Consider the following 13895-nt stretch of genomic DNA (forward strand, 5'->3'; position numbering starts at 1 on the left):
GTATCTACTCTCTAAGCTCTAGTTCCAGTGGAGGCGACACCTGTTCTTAGCACTGGCGCATCCAGCACCCGGCCCCCACATAAAACTGTGTTTTTAGACCACTGCTCTTTCCAGCAACATTTATTGAGGGTTTCCCATGTGGCTGGCACTTTGCTGGATGAAAGCTGTGGACACACAAAGTGCCCTATTGCCTTCAAGTCCCCAGACTCATTACCCCTCCCATAGTCACCTAAGCAGTCTCCATCTGGGCAGGTTGTCATACATGAAGGAACAGTATTGCACAGTCCTGAAGATTTAGAAAGCCTTTGCCCAGGTCTGGGCCCCAAGCCCAGCAATTGTCTATTCTACTGCCTTTGCCTTCACCGCTCCAGCATCACACAGGGCAGGTTCTCTAGCAGAAACCGTGGTTGAGTCTGAGTAACACCATCAGCTCTCTACTCCCTCCTGGGTTCAGCCTTCTGCTTCTGAGAGGATCAGGATAGAAGAAGATCAGGATGGTTGCCAGCTGACCCAGGACCCAACTTGTTCTGCAGCCCGAGGCTGGCTGACATCATGATGACAATTCAAGTCGGGAGATGACACAGAGCAGACATGGATCACAGAGGTCAATGCCTGGGACAGGAAGAGGTCCACAGACTGCTGAGGATCTCAAATCCCAGTGGCTTAGTCCTCAGTGCCTTCCTTGCGGGCCACCAGCTGCTTCATAATACCAGCTTTCAACTGTCATAGAACCCAGAGACACCCGGGAGACCCTGAATCCATGGCTTGCATTCACGGTCCCAGTCCTTGGGCAAGCTATGCTCAGTACTCTTTTTTTAGATCTCAGGGCATATGGCTTTTTTTGGAGAAAATAAGAGGATAAATGTGAGATGATAGAGGAAAGGAAGTATTCAGTCACCAACAGGAGAGGGGAGAGGTGCGTTCTCTCTCTCTCTCTCTCTCTCTCTCTCTCTCTCTCACACACACACACACACACACACACCACATTCAGCACAGTTGCCTTCCTAGATACATATATACATGAACACACATGCACTCATATTCTCTGAGATGCACTCTGGATTCTTCTAGAAGAAAGGAAGTGGTTTAAAATGGGCAAAGAAAGTAGCCCTCAAACAGAAGTATTAGATTAATTTAATACTTCCTATACTCAAAAAGCAGGACCAGTGGCTTCTGTAAAACCAACAAGGGTGACTACTGCTCTCTTGAGCCCAAATCACCGTCTTCTCTGGCTGGATAGGTCCCATCCCATCCCTGTTGTCTACAGGACTACTTCAATGACGTCATTTCTCAATGCAATGCCCCTGCTTAATCTTCCTTGGTTGTGGACATACTTTGATACCCTCTGGCCGTGGCCTCAGCCTTGGCCACTCTGTACTCATCCCCTGTCTCCATTGGCAACACATTCGAGCCATCCCCATTCTTCCTTGTCGTGGGCTCAGATGGTCTTGTTTCATTAGCTGCTCTATCCCTATTGGTTGCCTCTAGAGGTAGTGTTTCCACTGACAGCAAGTAGATGGATGGATGGATGGATGGACGGTTGGACGGTTGGACAGATGGATGGATAGACTTTTTCTTCCCCATGCTGCTGCCAGTATCCCAATCTGTGCTCCTCCCTAGCCTGCCTTAAGGTTGAGGGGTGTCAGGAGTGCCTGAAGAGGGTCCTACAGCCTCAAGGAGCTTCTGGTGCTGGCGAAGATGCTTCCTCCTCTCGTGTTCTCCTGTGACTTCACACACCAGTTGGGCAGGGAAGGCTCCAGGAAGCCCCTTAAGCCAACCTGAAGAGGGGAGAAAGGTTTGTGTGGAGCAGGACCGAGGTCAGGTGATGGGGATGAGGGAGGGGGATCCTCAGGTCTCAGGTCCCAGGCTGGGGATTAGTGGAAAAGACCAGAGCATTCAACTTCAGTCACTAGTGCTCCTGGAAAGGCTATCAACATCCGTGAGGGTCTGTGTCACTTCTCTGCTGGGTCCTGCAGTGACTGCTCACGTCACTCAACTGGAAGAGCTTCTAAGCTTGAGAGCTGGCTCAGTGGTTAAGAGAAATTGGAGCTCTTCCAGAGGACCCAGGTTTGATTCCCATCCTCCACGTGGTAACCAACAACCATCTGGAACTCCAGTGCCAAAGGGATCCAGTGCCCTCTTCTGACCTCAGCAGGCACACACATGTGCACAGACATACATACAGGCAAAACACTCATACACAAAATAATAAAATAGATAAATCTTTAAAAAAAAAGAAAGAAAGAAAAAGAAAAGAAAAATCAATCTAAAGAAAGAATCCTTGCAAGGGCTGCAAGGTTTTTGTTATCTCTGTGACCTCGTTTGCTTCCATCATTCCCTTCTCTGAGTCAGTCTGGGCACACTGGCCTCCTGACAGTTCCTATTGCACAGCAGGTACTAGGCCTTTGCCCTGTTCATGCCCTCCCACTGGTTCACTCTTCCTCCAGACACTGAATGTCTAGGTTGGTCACCTCTGTCAAACCTACTCCACCTCCTGCTTATGTAAAATTCCATGGAACCCTAGAACCCCCGCCTACCTTACTCCTCTCCATCCTTTGTCCCATTGCATCCATCCCCTTCTAACATACTACATGTAACTACATGTAACTTTACTTATCCTAGATTTGTTTTGCTTGAGACAGTATCTTGCTATCTACTTCTGGCTGTTTCAGAATTCACTATGCAACCCAATCAAATATTGTTCCTCTTGCCTCAACCTCCCTAGTACTGAAACTACAGAGTTACACTATTGGCCACTATTGTTTTTGTTTGTTTGTTTGTTTTTTGAGAAAGGGTCTCAGCCAGGCAGTGGGAGCACATGCCTTTCATCCTAGCTCTTGGGAAGCAGAGGCAGGTAGATTTCAGAGTTGAAGGCTAGCCTGGTCTACAGAGCAGGTTCCAGGACAGCCAGAGCTAGACAGAAACCTGCATCTTGAAAAAACAAAGGAGAAAGAGTCTTACTATGTAGCCCTGGCTAGCCTGAAACTCACTGTATAGACCAGGCTGGCCTTGAACTCACACAGATCCGATTGCCTATGCTTCCCAAGTGATAAAATCAGAGACCAGCATCAGCACCACCACCACACCAGGCTCACTTAGCCTTTACTGTCTGCTTCTCATTAGAAAGCAGACTCCAGTGCCAGCTTGTGGTTCATTAATGCAGCATTTGCCCATCATGTGTAAGGCAAGGACTTGATCCCAGCACTGCTGGAATGGAAAAAAAAATCATACAGGGTAGAGCATGACACATTCTGGGTTTGGCTCAAGCTGTTCGATAAATACTTGCTGAAAGAGTAGACGAAAGGCTTGCTCACCTTCTGGATTCTTGTGCAGATGCTTTCGGGGGGCCTTGGACTCCAGACTTTGCCCCTCAGTCTTGGAAGGTGTGGATGGCTCTGAACATAGCTCCTGGGAACACTCTGGTGAAATGTGGGTCAGTTGGACCCCTCGCTCTTCACATTCCCCTTAGACTCACATTTTGTTCCCTCCTCCCTTTGAGAGATGCTTACCACAGTCCTCATAGATGGTGTCTGGGGAACAGGGAAGGGGACCTGGGGTGGGGAAGGCTCCCAGCCAGCGCTGCATGTCTGATCTAGTGGTGAACAGAGGGGGTGGGGAGGATTCATGGTTGGCCTAAGAGATACACTCCTGGTAAGTAAGAGCAACAGAGAGAAAAGAAATAGAATACAGAGTCTGAGGGTCCTAAGAGTGGCTTGTTTGCTTGTTTTGATGAGGCTGCCCAAGATGGCCTCAAATTCATGGTCCCCCTATCTATCCCTGTCTTCCCAGTGCTCAGAGAATAAAGGTAAGGCTACCATACTGGTTTGTTTTCTTTGGCTGCTGAGGATTGAATCCTCAGCACTCTAGGCAAGCTCTCTACAACTAAACCACATCCCCAGCCCCCAAGAGTGCTTTCTATAGACGTGACTCACAGTGAGGCCGCTTGGAGTAGCCTGTGGGTGGGGCGGCCCTGGTGGTTGCTGAGAAGCGAGAGGCGGAAAGTAGGGGGTCCAGATGGGTCAGGAACCTGCTGGGCCTGCACCAGGGAGCGATGGGCATAGTCCAGAACCTGCAGCCGCTGCCCACTGCCCAGGGAAGAGGGCGTTCAGAGGAGAGCAGGGGTCCTGCTAGATGCCTCTTCACCACTCCGGTTCAGGCTCCCTCCCCTCCCACGCAGGACCCACCTCTTGGGCTGAGTGATAAGCAGCAGGTCACTGAAGAGCAGTAGGCAGAGGGGAGTGAAGCGTGGACGGGAGGTGAAGAGCACACCCCCCCTCCGACACCCCAGCTCGGTCAGCTCCCCCTGCAATTCCAGGCGCCGTGACCAGGAGACCAGGGGTAGAGCCTGGGAGAAAGAAAAAAAAGAGAGAGAGAGAGAGAGAGAGAGGGAGGGAGGGAGGGAGGGAGGGAGGGAGGGAGAGAGAGAGAGAGAGAGAGAGAGAGAGAGAGAGAGAGAGAGAGATGCTCTAGCCTCAGGGTAGCATGGTGAGTAAAGGCTAAATGGAGAGTCTGGGCTGGACTAACCTTGACTTTGTGGAAGCGCAACCTTTGGGTGAGCCGTATCAGCTCTTCCGTCTGCTTCATGCGCCCCACCTCAGCGCTGCAGCGCTCAATGATCTGGTGAGAAGCATCCAGTCACCCATCGCAGCATATTCCCTCCCATTCCCCTCTGTCACTTGGCACCTCTTCCCTCCGCAGCTTCCCTCCTGCCCACCTTGCTCACAGCACCCAGAGCCTTCTGGGCGTTCTCCTGACGACTGGACCCCTCTTCTGTCTGGCTTAGGATATTCTGGAAACAAAGAGGAAGGGAACTGAGATCCTCAGCGCCCAGCCCAGCTTTGCTAGGTGTTCCGTTTAGGGTTGAGATCTATTAAGACCTACTTACCAGCTGCCAGAGCCTGAGCAAATCAGGTTAGTGCTCAGAGCCTAGGTTTCTCCATTTATAAGATGGAGCTGATATCTACTTAGCATGTTAACATTAGAAGGAATCAAAGTGATTTATAAGGAGGATTTAGTATAGTTCTTGGCACACCACATAGATGGTGGTGGTGGTGGTGGGTTTTAATAATTACTAGCCTAACAATAGAGCCAGACAGTTAGAAATACCTACATTTCTATCTTTTTAATTATTTTATTTTATTCTTTTCTTTTTTTTTTTTTTTTTTTTTTTTTTTTTTGCTAAGCAGCCCTGGCTGGCTTTTAGGTCTGAATCCTTCTGCCCAGCCTCTGGAATGCTGGAATTACAGGACGTACCATCACACCTGGCTCCATCCATTATTTTTACATGAACTACGCCAAGTTATTCAAACTGCACCTCTGTTTCTTCCCTTATAAGGTCTTGTAAATGATGGTTCCTGCCCTTGCACATTTGTCACGGGGGTTATAGAGGTGTGGCACATTTAGAAGGGGGTCTCTAACTGCACACTCAGCAATCACTGAGTTAGTATGGTATTATAGTTAGTATGCTGTCTACATGAATGCCGGACAAGGCTGAATAAAACTCAAGGCAACTGGTTTCACAGCTCAGTGCAGAGACTTGTTTAGCATGAGTGAGGCATCAGTTCAATCCTCCTACAAAAAAAGAATTAAATTTTAAAAAAATAAATAAGGGGGCTAGAGAGATGGCTCAGTGGTTAAGAGCACTGACTGCTCTTCCAGAAGTCCTGAGTTCAATTCCCAGCAACCACATGGTGGCTCACAACCATCTGTAATGGGATCTGATGCCCTCTTCTGGTGTGTCTAAAGACAGCGACAGTGTACTCATATACATAAAATAAAATACATCTTAAAGCCAGGCAGTGGTGGCGCACAAGCCTTTGATCCTTCTACTTGGGAGGCAGAGGCAAGTGGATGATCTCTGTGAGTTAGATGCCAGATACACAGAGAAACTTTATCTGGAAAAACTAACCTACTAACTAAATAAACAATAATATGTACACACCTGTTATCCCAACACTCAAGAGACTGGAGCAGAAGACTGCAAGTTTGAGGCCAGCCTGAGCTGTGTGTTGAATTCTAAACAACAACAACAACAACAACAACAACAAAACAAGACAAACACCAACGCCAACTATCTCAAAACAAAGATGTTTCCAGCATCGAGTTGGAGCCTCTTCACATTAAGATTCCAATACTGCCAGGTGTGGAGGTACACACCTTTGATCCCAGCACTCTAGGGGCACAGGCAAGCACATCTCTGTGGTGCCAGGCCGGCTTGGAATGCAGAGCATGCCATCCAAAACCACATAACGAGACCTCGTCTAAGGAAAGAAAAAATTCCCAGCTCTCTGGATCTCAGGGGCAGATGGGTCTCTGAGTTTGAGGTCAGCCTCAACTACAGCGCTAGGTCCAGGACAGCCAAGGCTACACAAAGAAACCCTGTCTGGAAAAATGAAAGAAACAAACAAAACAGTGTTTCTCAAAACCCCCATTTTTTTTTCCTCAGTATTATCCCACTGAGGAACTTTTTCACTTACTGTTTTAGTCAGTTACACTGTATCCAAGGCCTACCTTTGTACAGGCTAGGCAAGCTGTCTGCAGCTCTCAGCCTACTCTACAGCCACCATAAAAAATAGAACTGGATAGATACACTATAAATCTGCATATTTACCATGGCCCTTTAAAGTTCACAAACGCTGGAATAGCTAAGGTTTGTTTTTTTCAGTCCTCCCCCAAACCACTGTTTGTTCCTTTGGATATCTCAACTAGTTAGAGGTGAGTGGAAAAGTCTGGAGTCCTTCTCTACACCAGTCTGTCCCCCGAGGCAATGAGGGAGCTGAGGACTGTCTGGGAGCTGTTGCCCCACGAGGACTTCTGTGGCCCTGGTGGGGTAGGAAATGGTGATAACTACACCAGACACTCTGTAGCGTTTCCACAGCAGGCTTGGTGGGATGGGACAGGCAGGAGGCTGAGTCAGTACCTGCAACAGCATCCGCAGCCGGGTGATGCGCTGGAAGGGCAGCAGCAGGAAAGATGGCAGCGGGAGCCGCTCACATTTGGGGAGGCTCTGCAGCCTTCGCAGCTCTGCGGAGAAGCGCACGTTTGTATCCCTGCAAAGAAAGCCCAGATGCTTAGGGAATGGCCCCCAGCCAGCTCCGGCCTCAGCCTTAACATGATTTCAGGAGTTCCTCCAACTCTGGGATACAGAAACCCCTTATCCTCTCATAATTTCAATTATCTAGCAACTTTAATGGAATGTTCCAGAAACAAAAAATTCATACATTTTCATAGGGTTTTTTTTTCTGTTTTTCTTTCTTTGTGTGTGTGTGTGTGTGTGTGTGTGTGTGTGTGTGTGTGTAGCCCTGACTGTCCTAAAACTCACTCTGTAGACCAGGCTGGCCTCAAACTCAGAAATCTGCCTGCTTCTGCCTCCCAAATGCTGGGATTAAAGGCTTGCTTTCATAACTTCAATTACTCAACATCTTTAAATGGAATGTTCCAGAGACAAACAGTTCATATATTTCAAATGCTTTTCTGATTAGCAACGACAAAACCTCAAGATGCCCCATCTTAAGATGTCTTATCTGGAACACTAATAATCAATCCCTTTGTCCAGTGTACTCATGTATATACACCACCCACCCCTTAATCACTTAGTAGTGCTATATATATCCTACTCATCAAATTGACTCTTGGCGGTATCGCCAAGCTATGTCCAGGAAATTCTTATTTTACTTACTAATGTCCACAAAGTTAGGAGACTAGTGATGTGGATAATTTTATTACATTATATTGCTCTAATATTTCTATTTCATCATTAGTTATTATTAATCTATTACTGGGCCTAATTTATAAATTGTTTTCACATATATGTATACATATACATATGCATATACACATACATATATATATATACATATATATATATATAGCTCGGTACTAGCCGCCATATCCACCGGTGGCTTTGGAACACATTCCCAGGGAGAAAGGAGGAAGCCATTATACTCACATAAGGCGGCTATAGGTCTCCTCCTGATACTGCTGGTTCCGAACATAATCCACATACACGAAGAAAGGACCAACTGCATGGGCATGCACCACATCACACAGGTCAGTGATGTGTGGGGAGGAACGAACACGAGACAGCAGTGTTCCTAGAAACCTGAAAGTATAGACGGAGCGATTAATAGACGTACTGAAAGTCTGGTTTTCCTAGTCTTTCAGGGGAGTGCTAAGCATTAACTGGGTCAGTGAAAGGAAAGATCCAGAAGAGGGGGAAAGCCAGAGGGGATGCTCATCAGCCCAAGGCCCAGAGTCCTGGGAAGATGGGGCCCCACTGACCGCTCACTGACGCTCTGGACTCGCTGCACGTTGGAGAACAGCGTATGATGATCCCGAGGCGTGAGTGTGTCCCGGAGAGCCTGGCTCAGGACGAAGGTGTCGGTCAGCAGCCTCAGGGATCGCAGGTAGGAGGCCTCTGATGTCACCACCTCAAACAGGCTCTAGACAGGAGAGCAGGGCCACAGTCAGTCGAGAGGGCAGCCACCTCACAACCACCCCAAGACTCTGGTCACGTACCTTCCCTATCCCCTATCCCACCCTTCTCAGTTCCACCCGGGGGTACCCACCTCCTGCATGCGCCGCTCCTGGGGGCTTAGACTCTCTAAGAGGCCACTGCCTCTCACAGCCGGGAGCTCCTGCCACAGAGTGTTTCGAGGTCCAGGGAGCCTGGAGAAGGTGGGAGCTTCTCCAGGATTAGCTGGAGAGGGACCCCCATCCTCACCCACACCCCACAGCTCCTCTGACAGCACAGCTGCTCGGTAAGTCTGGTATAAAGGTTCTGGAAGGTAGACAGAGAACATCAGGGAAGTCCAGGGCCCCCGGAACCGGTCCCTCCTGCCTGTCCCAGTAAAGACCTACCGTCCTGCAGGGGCAGTTCCCACTGCAGCCCCTTCAGCCCATCCAATCCTTCCTCCTCCCTGAGGAGAAAGAAAGGAATACATGTGAGGTCCACGTGTTAATTCACAGGATACCAGACGAGAGAGATGCACAATGTGTGGAGGGATCCTGACAGTTCCCCAGATCAAATTCCAGATGTTTGTGCCGGTTGGAGGGGGAGGCCCTTGACAAATCAGGTCCTCAAGCATTCCTGCTGTATCAACTACTATGCAGTAGATGCTTCCACGTCCCTCCCCCCAGCCCTCTCTCACAGCAGCACAGGCTGGAAGATCTGTGTGGCTTGGTATAACTCCCTATGGTCAAACTGGCACCTGTGGCTCCCTGTCTCCTCTTTCCTGGTTGCCAGCCATTCACTCAAGCTACAGGCTGCTGTAGTAAATATTTTCTAACAAATGAGCATACTTAGATTATTACTTCTGATTTAAAAAAAAATCTAGGGTGATTAGCAAGTCCGGAAAACAATGGATGGCCATGGTTGCCAAATGGTTTTGCCAACATTTTTTTTTTTTTTTCAAGACAGGGTTTCTCTGTATAGTCCTGGCTGTCCTGGCACTCACTTTGTAGACCAAGCTGGCCTCGAACTTAGAAATCCACCTGCCTCTGCCTCCCAAGTGCTGGGATTAAAGACGTGCGCCACCACCGCCCGGCCAACAATAATTTTAATAGAGGACTTGAGAAATGGCTCGGTGGTTAAGAGAATGGACTATCGCAGAGGATTCGAGTTTGGTTCCCAGCACCCACATCAGGTAGCTCACACTTGTTCATAACTCAGCCTATGGTGTGGGGGTGGGGTGGGGAGGACCTGCACCATGAGCGCACACTCACACATATTTAAAAATAAATTTTATTCAGGCATGGTGCTGTATGCCTTTCATCCCAGCACTAGGGAAGCAGAGGCAGGAAGATCTATATGAATTTGAAGCCAGCCTGTTCTACAAAGCAAGGTCTAGAACATCAAGGGCCACAGAGAAACCCTGTGTCTGAAAACAAACAAACAAAAACACAATAAAATAAATAGATAAATAAATAAATAGAAATAGATCTTTAAAACATTTTAAATATAAACTCACAATAAGAAAATTTAAGCAGAACCTGGCCCTGCCTTTTGTTTCTTTTGTTTGTTTGTTTGTTTGTTGCTTTTGTTTGTTTTTGGTCTGTTGTTGCTGTTGTTTTGAATATGAACTGTGATACAGATCCCAGGCTGGCCTCAACTCCTAATTTTCCTGCCTCAATCTGCTGAGTGCCTTCATAACCCGATATTGGGTTACTATGCCTTGATAACCCGATAGAACAGAGTGTGCTTATCCCTACTTCTTAGAGAAAGATTCTGAGACCCAGGAAAAGAATCCATTTAAGGTTGCATAACTAATAAGGAACAGAGGTCAGATTAGAAACCTGGGCTCCTTGTGTCTGGAGCCCCGGCTCTTCCCCTTCTACCTGAATAAGGTAGTATTCATCCAAACTCGGAAAGTTAGTCTGCCCTTAGGTGAGAGCATGGTGAGGCAAGAAGGGAGAGCAAAGGTGGGGAGTTCGGTACCTTCCCTCCAAGGCTACAGGGGGAGCATTCAGAGGAGCTCCTTCAGGTCTGTCCCCTGCAGAGAGAAGCCAGAGTGACCTCCAGACACTGAGCCCCAGCCCTAGTGAAGACTGGCACTGAGAATACCACTCCCGTAACTCCAGAGCCACAGAGGATAGAAAAAGGAAGAGTCCAGGGCGCGATAGGGGTGTAGCTGACCACTCAGCCCCATCCCCACCCCTCACATCCCACCCTCCTCCACATCCCCCACCCCACATCCCACCCCACCCCGGTGTTCCCAAAGCCCAGAGATCCTACCACTCCAGGCTCCGCCCCATCTCCCCACCTTCCCAGGCCTTTGTAGCAGTTTGGATCCCATCTTCTGAAGGCAGTTTCAGATCTGGCTGTGGAAGCTCCTCAGAGGTGCTGATATCCTGTCTGACTTTAGTTGGCTTGGGGGGCTTGAGGGGAGGTAGGAGTTTGCGCTCGGCAGTGGAGCGATAGGACGTGAGCACAACTGGAGGGTGACTGATGACTGGAGGATTGATGCGGGAGCGGGAGGCTCGGAGTGGGGATGCCCGGCAGGGGATCCTGAGGATGTCCTCAGAACTCCCCACAGGCACCCACCGGAGCTCCAGGCCAGGCTTTGCTACATGGCAGACACAGGGGCAGCATGGAGGGCAGGCCAGGGCAGCATCTGTGAAGAAGGGATTGCCTAAGCAGGAAGTTCTTGGGGCCTGGCTCATTCCTGCCTCGTCCCACATCAAGGACCAAACCCGGGTATCTATAGATCTCCTGCGCCCCGACTATCTGCAAACTCTAAGAAACACAGAAAATAGATTTCTCATACATAAAATCTACACTAGAAGAAATGTTAGCCCTTTAAAGTCTTTAAGCATTGAAAACAAAGCTATGTTGAGGTCACCCCGCTGCACCGGGTGCGTATGCTTACCGGGAGTGCCGTTCTCCTGGGACCCATTCCCAGAAAGGGCGGCTTCGGGAGTCTCTTTCTCCCCATTCACTTCCGTGCTCCCTTGGGAACACCGTTCCAGGGAGTCTGAGGACTGGGCTTTGCCTTCAGCTCCCCATTCAAACTTGCCGGCCAGTCTACGAACCGTGCCAGGGGCCGAAGCAGAGCCATCCTGGAGAGGCGTAGGGCCCGAGGGCAGAGGTGTTCGGGAAGACCCAGAGGGCTTGGGTGGGGGCACCGGAGAGCAGGGAGCTGGTTCTGGGGAGATGGAGCGCCGGGACACTGGGCTGGGACTCGGTGTGCTGGAAGGTGAGTCAGGGGAAGTCTGAGAGTCCAGGCTGGTTCTAGAAACTGAGGGAGGCAGAAGAGCAGGGGGCTTCAGGGAAGCCGTGGGGGGCTCCCAGAAGATGGAGGTGCACACTGAGGCCGATGCATCATTGGATATTTGAGGAAGTGCTTTCGGAGAGGAGCCATTGTGGAGAGGCCCCGGGGAGTGTGGAGCCCTATGCCGAGATGGGGGTCGGGGGCGGATGATCCGAGGGGGCTTCAAGGTAGGGGGCGTTGCTGCAGGAAGAGACTGTGCAGACATCGTCTTCTGAGTGTTTCCAAGGAGTGGGGTGTTCTGCGGAAGTCATCCCCTGAGGAGGGTGGAAAGAGAAAGTGCCCCTTATTGTCCCCTGGGTGGAGAGACTGAGGCTGTCTGAAGCCACGTTTTTTTGTTTTGTTTGTTTTGTTTTTGTTTTTAAGTCAGGAGAGAAGGCTGATACATTTCCCTCCCTTCTCATCTCTACTGTCTTCTCTCTTCACCCCTCACCCCTCCTCATTCTGCCCCTGGACCTTCCTGGGCAGCTTTTCCTTTTTAAAGACAGCATCTCTCATTCAGCATCCCGGACTGGCCTCAAAACTTCTGTTCCTCCTGCCTCCGTCCTCTGGAGCTGTATCACAATGTCCAGCTTCTCTAGGATTTTTGCTGCCACAGTCAAGCCAAGAGGACGGGGGGGGGGGGGGGGGGGGAGGTAGGGACAGGCCGTTGGGGAGGATGGGGAGGCAGGGGTAGCAAGATTCAATGAGGAGAAATCACCTTGCTGGTGTAGTTGCTGTGTGTAGGAGTTTATGTAAGCGGGTGTGCGCTGTTAACCAGGGCTGGATGAGTGAGAGTTGAGTGTGCCCTGGGAAGCTGTGTTGTGGAAGAGTGGAGTCAGTCGTGGCTGGTCACAGACACATCAAGAAATATGTGGTTCGAGCACTGTGTGTGTGTGTGTGTGGTGTGTGCGGTGTGTGTGTGAGAGAGTGTGTGTGGTGTGTGTGGTGTGTATGTGTGTGAGAGAGAGAGAGTGTGTGTGGTGTGTATGTGTGTGTGAGAGAGAGTGTGTGTGTGGTGTGTATGTGTGAGTGTGTGTGTGTGGTGTGTATGTGTGTGTGTTTGTGTGGTGTGTGGTGTGTGTGAGTGTGTGGTGTATGTGTGAGTGTGTGTGTGACAGTGTTGTGTGGTGTGTATGTGTGAGTGTGTGTATATGTGAGTGTGTGTGTTTGTGTGTGTGCGTGTGGTGTATGTGTGAGTGTGTGTGTGAGAGTGTGTGGTGTGTATGTGTGTGTGAGTGTGTGGTGTGAGTGTGTGTGTGGTATGTATGTGTGTGTGAGTATATGTGTGTGTGAGTGTGTATTGTGAGTGTGTGTATGTGTGAGTGTGTGTGTGAGTGAGTGAGTGTGTGTGTGTGTGTGTGTGTGTGTGTGTGTGTGTGGTGCAGGAGCTGAGGGATGCATCACTGTTTCCCTACTCTGGCTGCCTCTCCTCCCCCCTCCCATTTCCCAGTTCCTCTCTCCGGACTCTCCCTTTCCGGATTATTTTTAGTCTCCTTTTCCTGCCCTGAAGATTCCTGGAGCCTCTGACCCCAGGAGACCAGGAGGCCCCAGCCTGGTCTCTTCTGCTTCCCATCCTCTTATTCCTGCCACACCTGGGTCTGGTCATAGAAAGAGGCTCCAGTTTGACTCTGGGTCCTGTCTAATGCCAGGGAGGTGGCTACAAGTTCAGGCTGAGGCACAGAACCAGCAGCCCAGGGACGGTGGGACCTGTGCTACTCTACCTCTTGAGGATCAGGAGGATGGGGAGAAGAGCTGGGACACAAGAGAGCCTCTAAATTCCCTATGGCAGTCAGAAATCATAGCCTTCCAGTCCCAGGTTAAGTTGAGAAAAGATGGCTATCAGGAACCCCTTAGATTGCAGCTCACTCAGTGGCCCCTGCATGGTGCCAATAAACCAACCAGTCAGTGTGGTTACCCAAGCTTGGCCTCCTGTTCCCCAGTCTCTGCACCTTCAGGGAACCCACCCTTCCCCATACCGGGTACCGCATGTTACTTCCTTACCCACTCCAGAATGAGCCCAGAGAGTCGGGGGACCCCAAGCACTTACCCTCCAGTTCCCTCCACTCCCAGTCACCTCCGAGAGCTGAGTGAGTAGGGGCAGGAAACAGGAATCCGATCCTCCTCCCAACCGGACACCACCACCCCCAG

The 13895-nt window shown here is 49.9% G+C and overlaps 1 protein-coding gene across 23 annotated transcripts in view; it reads right to left on the reverse strand.

Moving 5' to 3' along the window:
- Nucleotides 1–13883, reverse strand: part of Arhgef15 (Rho guanine nucleotide exchange factor (GEF) 15) — a 28035-nt gene extending 14152 nt beyond the window's left edge. For 4 of the 23 annotated variants that reach the window (XM_011249112.1, XM_030246113.1, XM_011249114.1 and 1 more), the window contains exons 1-15: nt 13795–13883; nt 11367–12022; nt 10761–11111; nt 10436–10490; nt 8860–8918; nt 8568–8779; nt 8281–8441; nt 7949–8101; nt 6920–7049; nt 4715–4789; nt 4525–4617; nt 4185–4345; nt 3933–4085; nt 3510–3648; nt 3315–3419 (exon numbers count right to left, since the gene is read on the reverse strand). In XM_011249112.1, coding sequence (XP_011247414.1) covers nt 3315–3419; nt 3510–3648; nt 3933–4085; nt 4185–4345; nt 4525–4617; nt 4715–4789; nt 6920–7049; nt 7949–8101; nt 8281–8441; nt 8568–8779; nt 8860–8918; nt 10436–10490; nt 10761–11111; nt 11367–11973 — 2454 coding nt within the window. In that variant the 5' untranslated portion in view covers nt 11974–12022; nt 13795–13883. Of the gene's footprint in view, nt 1–102; nt 1779–3314; nt 3420–3509; nt 3649–3932; nt 4086–4184; nt 4346–4524; nt 4618–4714; nt 4790–6919; nt 7050–7948; nt 8102–8280; nt 8442–8567; nt 8780–8859; nt 8919–10435; nt 10491–10760; nt 11112–11366; nt 12023–13794 lie in introns of those variants that run through there. The other 19 variants (XM_011249118.1, XM_011249117.1, XM_011249119.1 and 16 more) reach the window with 16 other exon arrangements.
- Nucleotides 13884–13895: the final 12 nt, after the last annotated feature.

Source organism: Mus musculus, chromosome 11, assembly GCF_000001635.26.
Source record: "Mus musculus strain C57BL/6J chromosome 11, GRCm38.p6 C57BL/6J".
Taxonomy (NCBI): domain Eukaryota; kingdom Metazoa; phylum Chordata; class Mammalia; order Rodentia; family Muridae; genus Mus; species Mus musculus.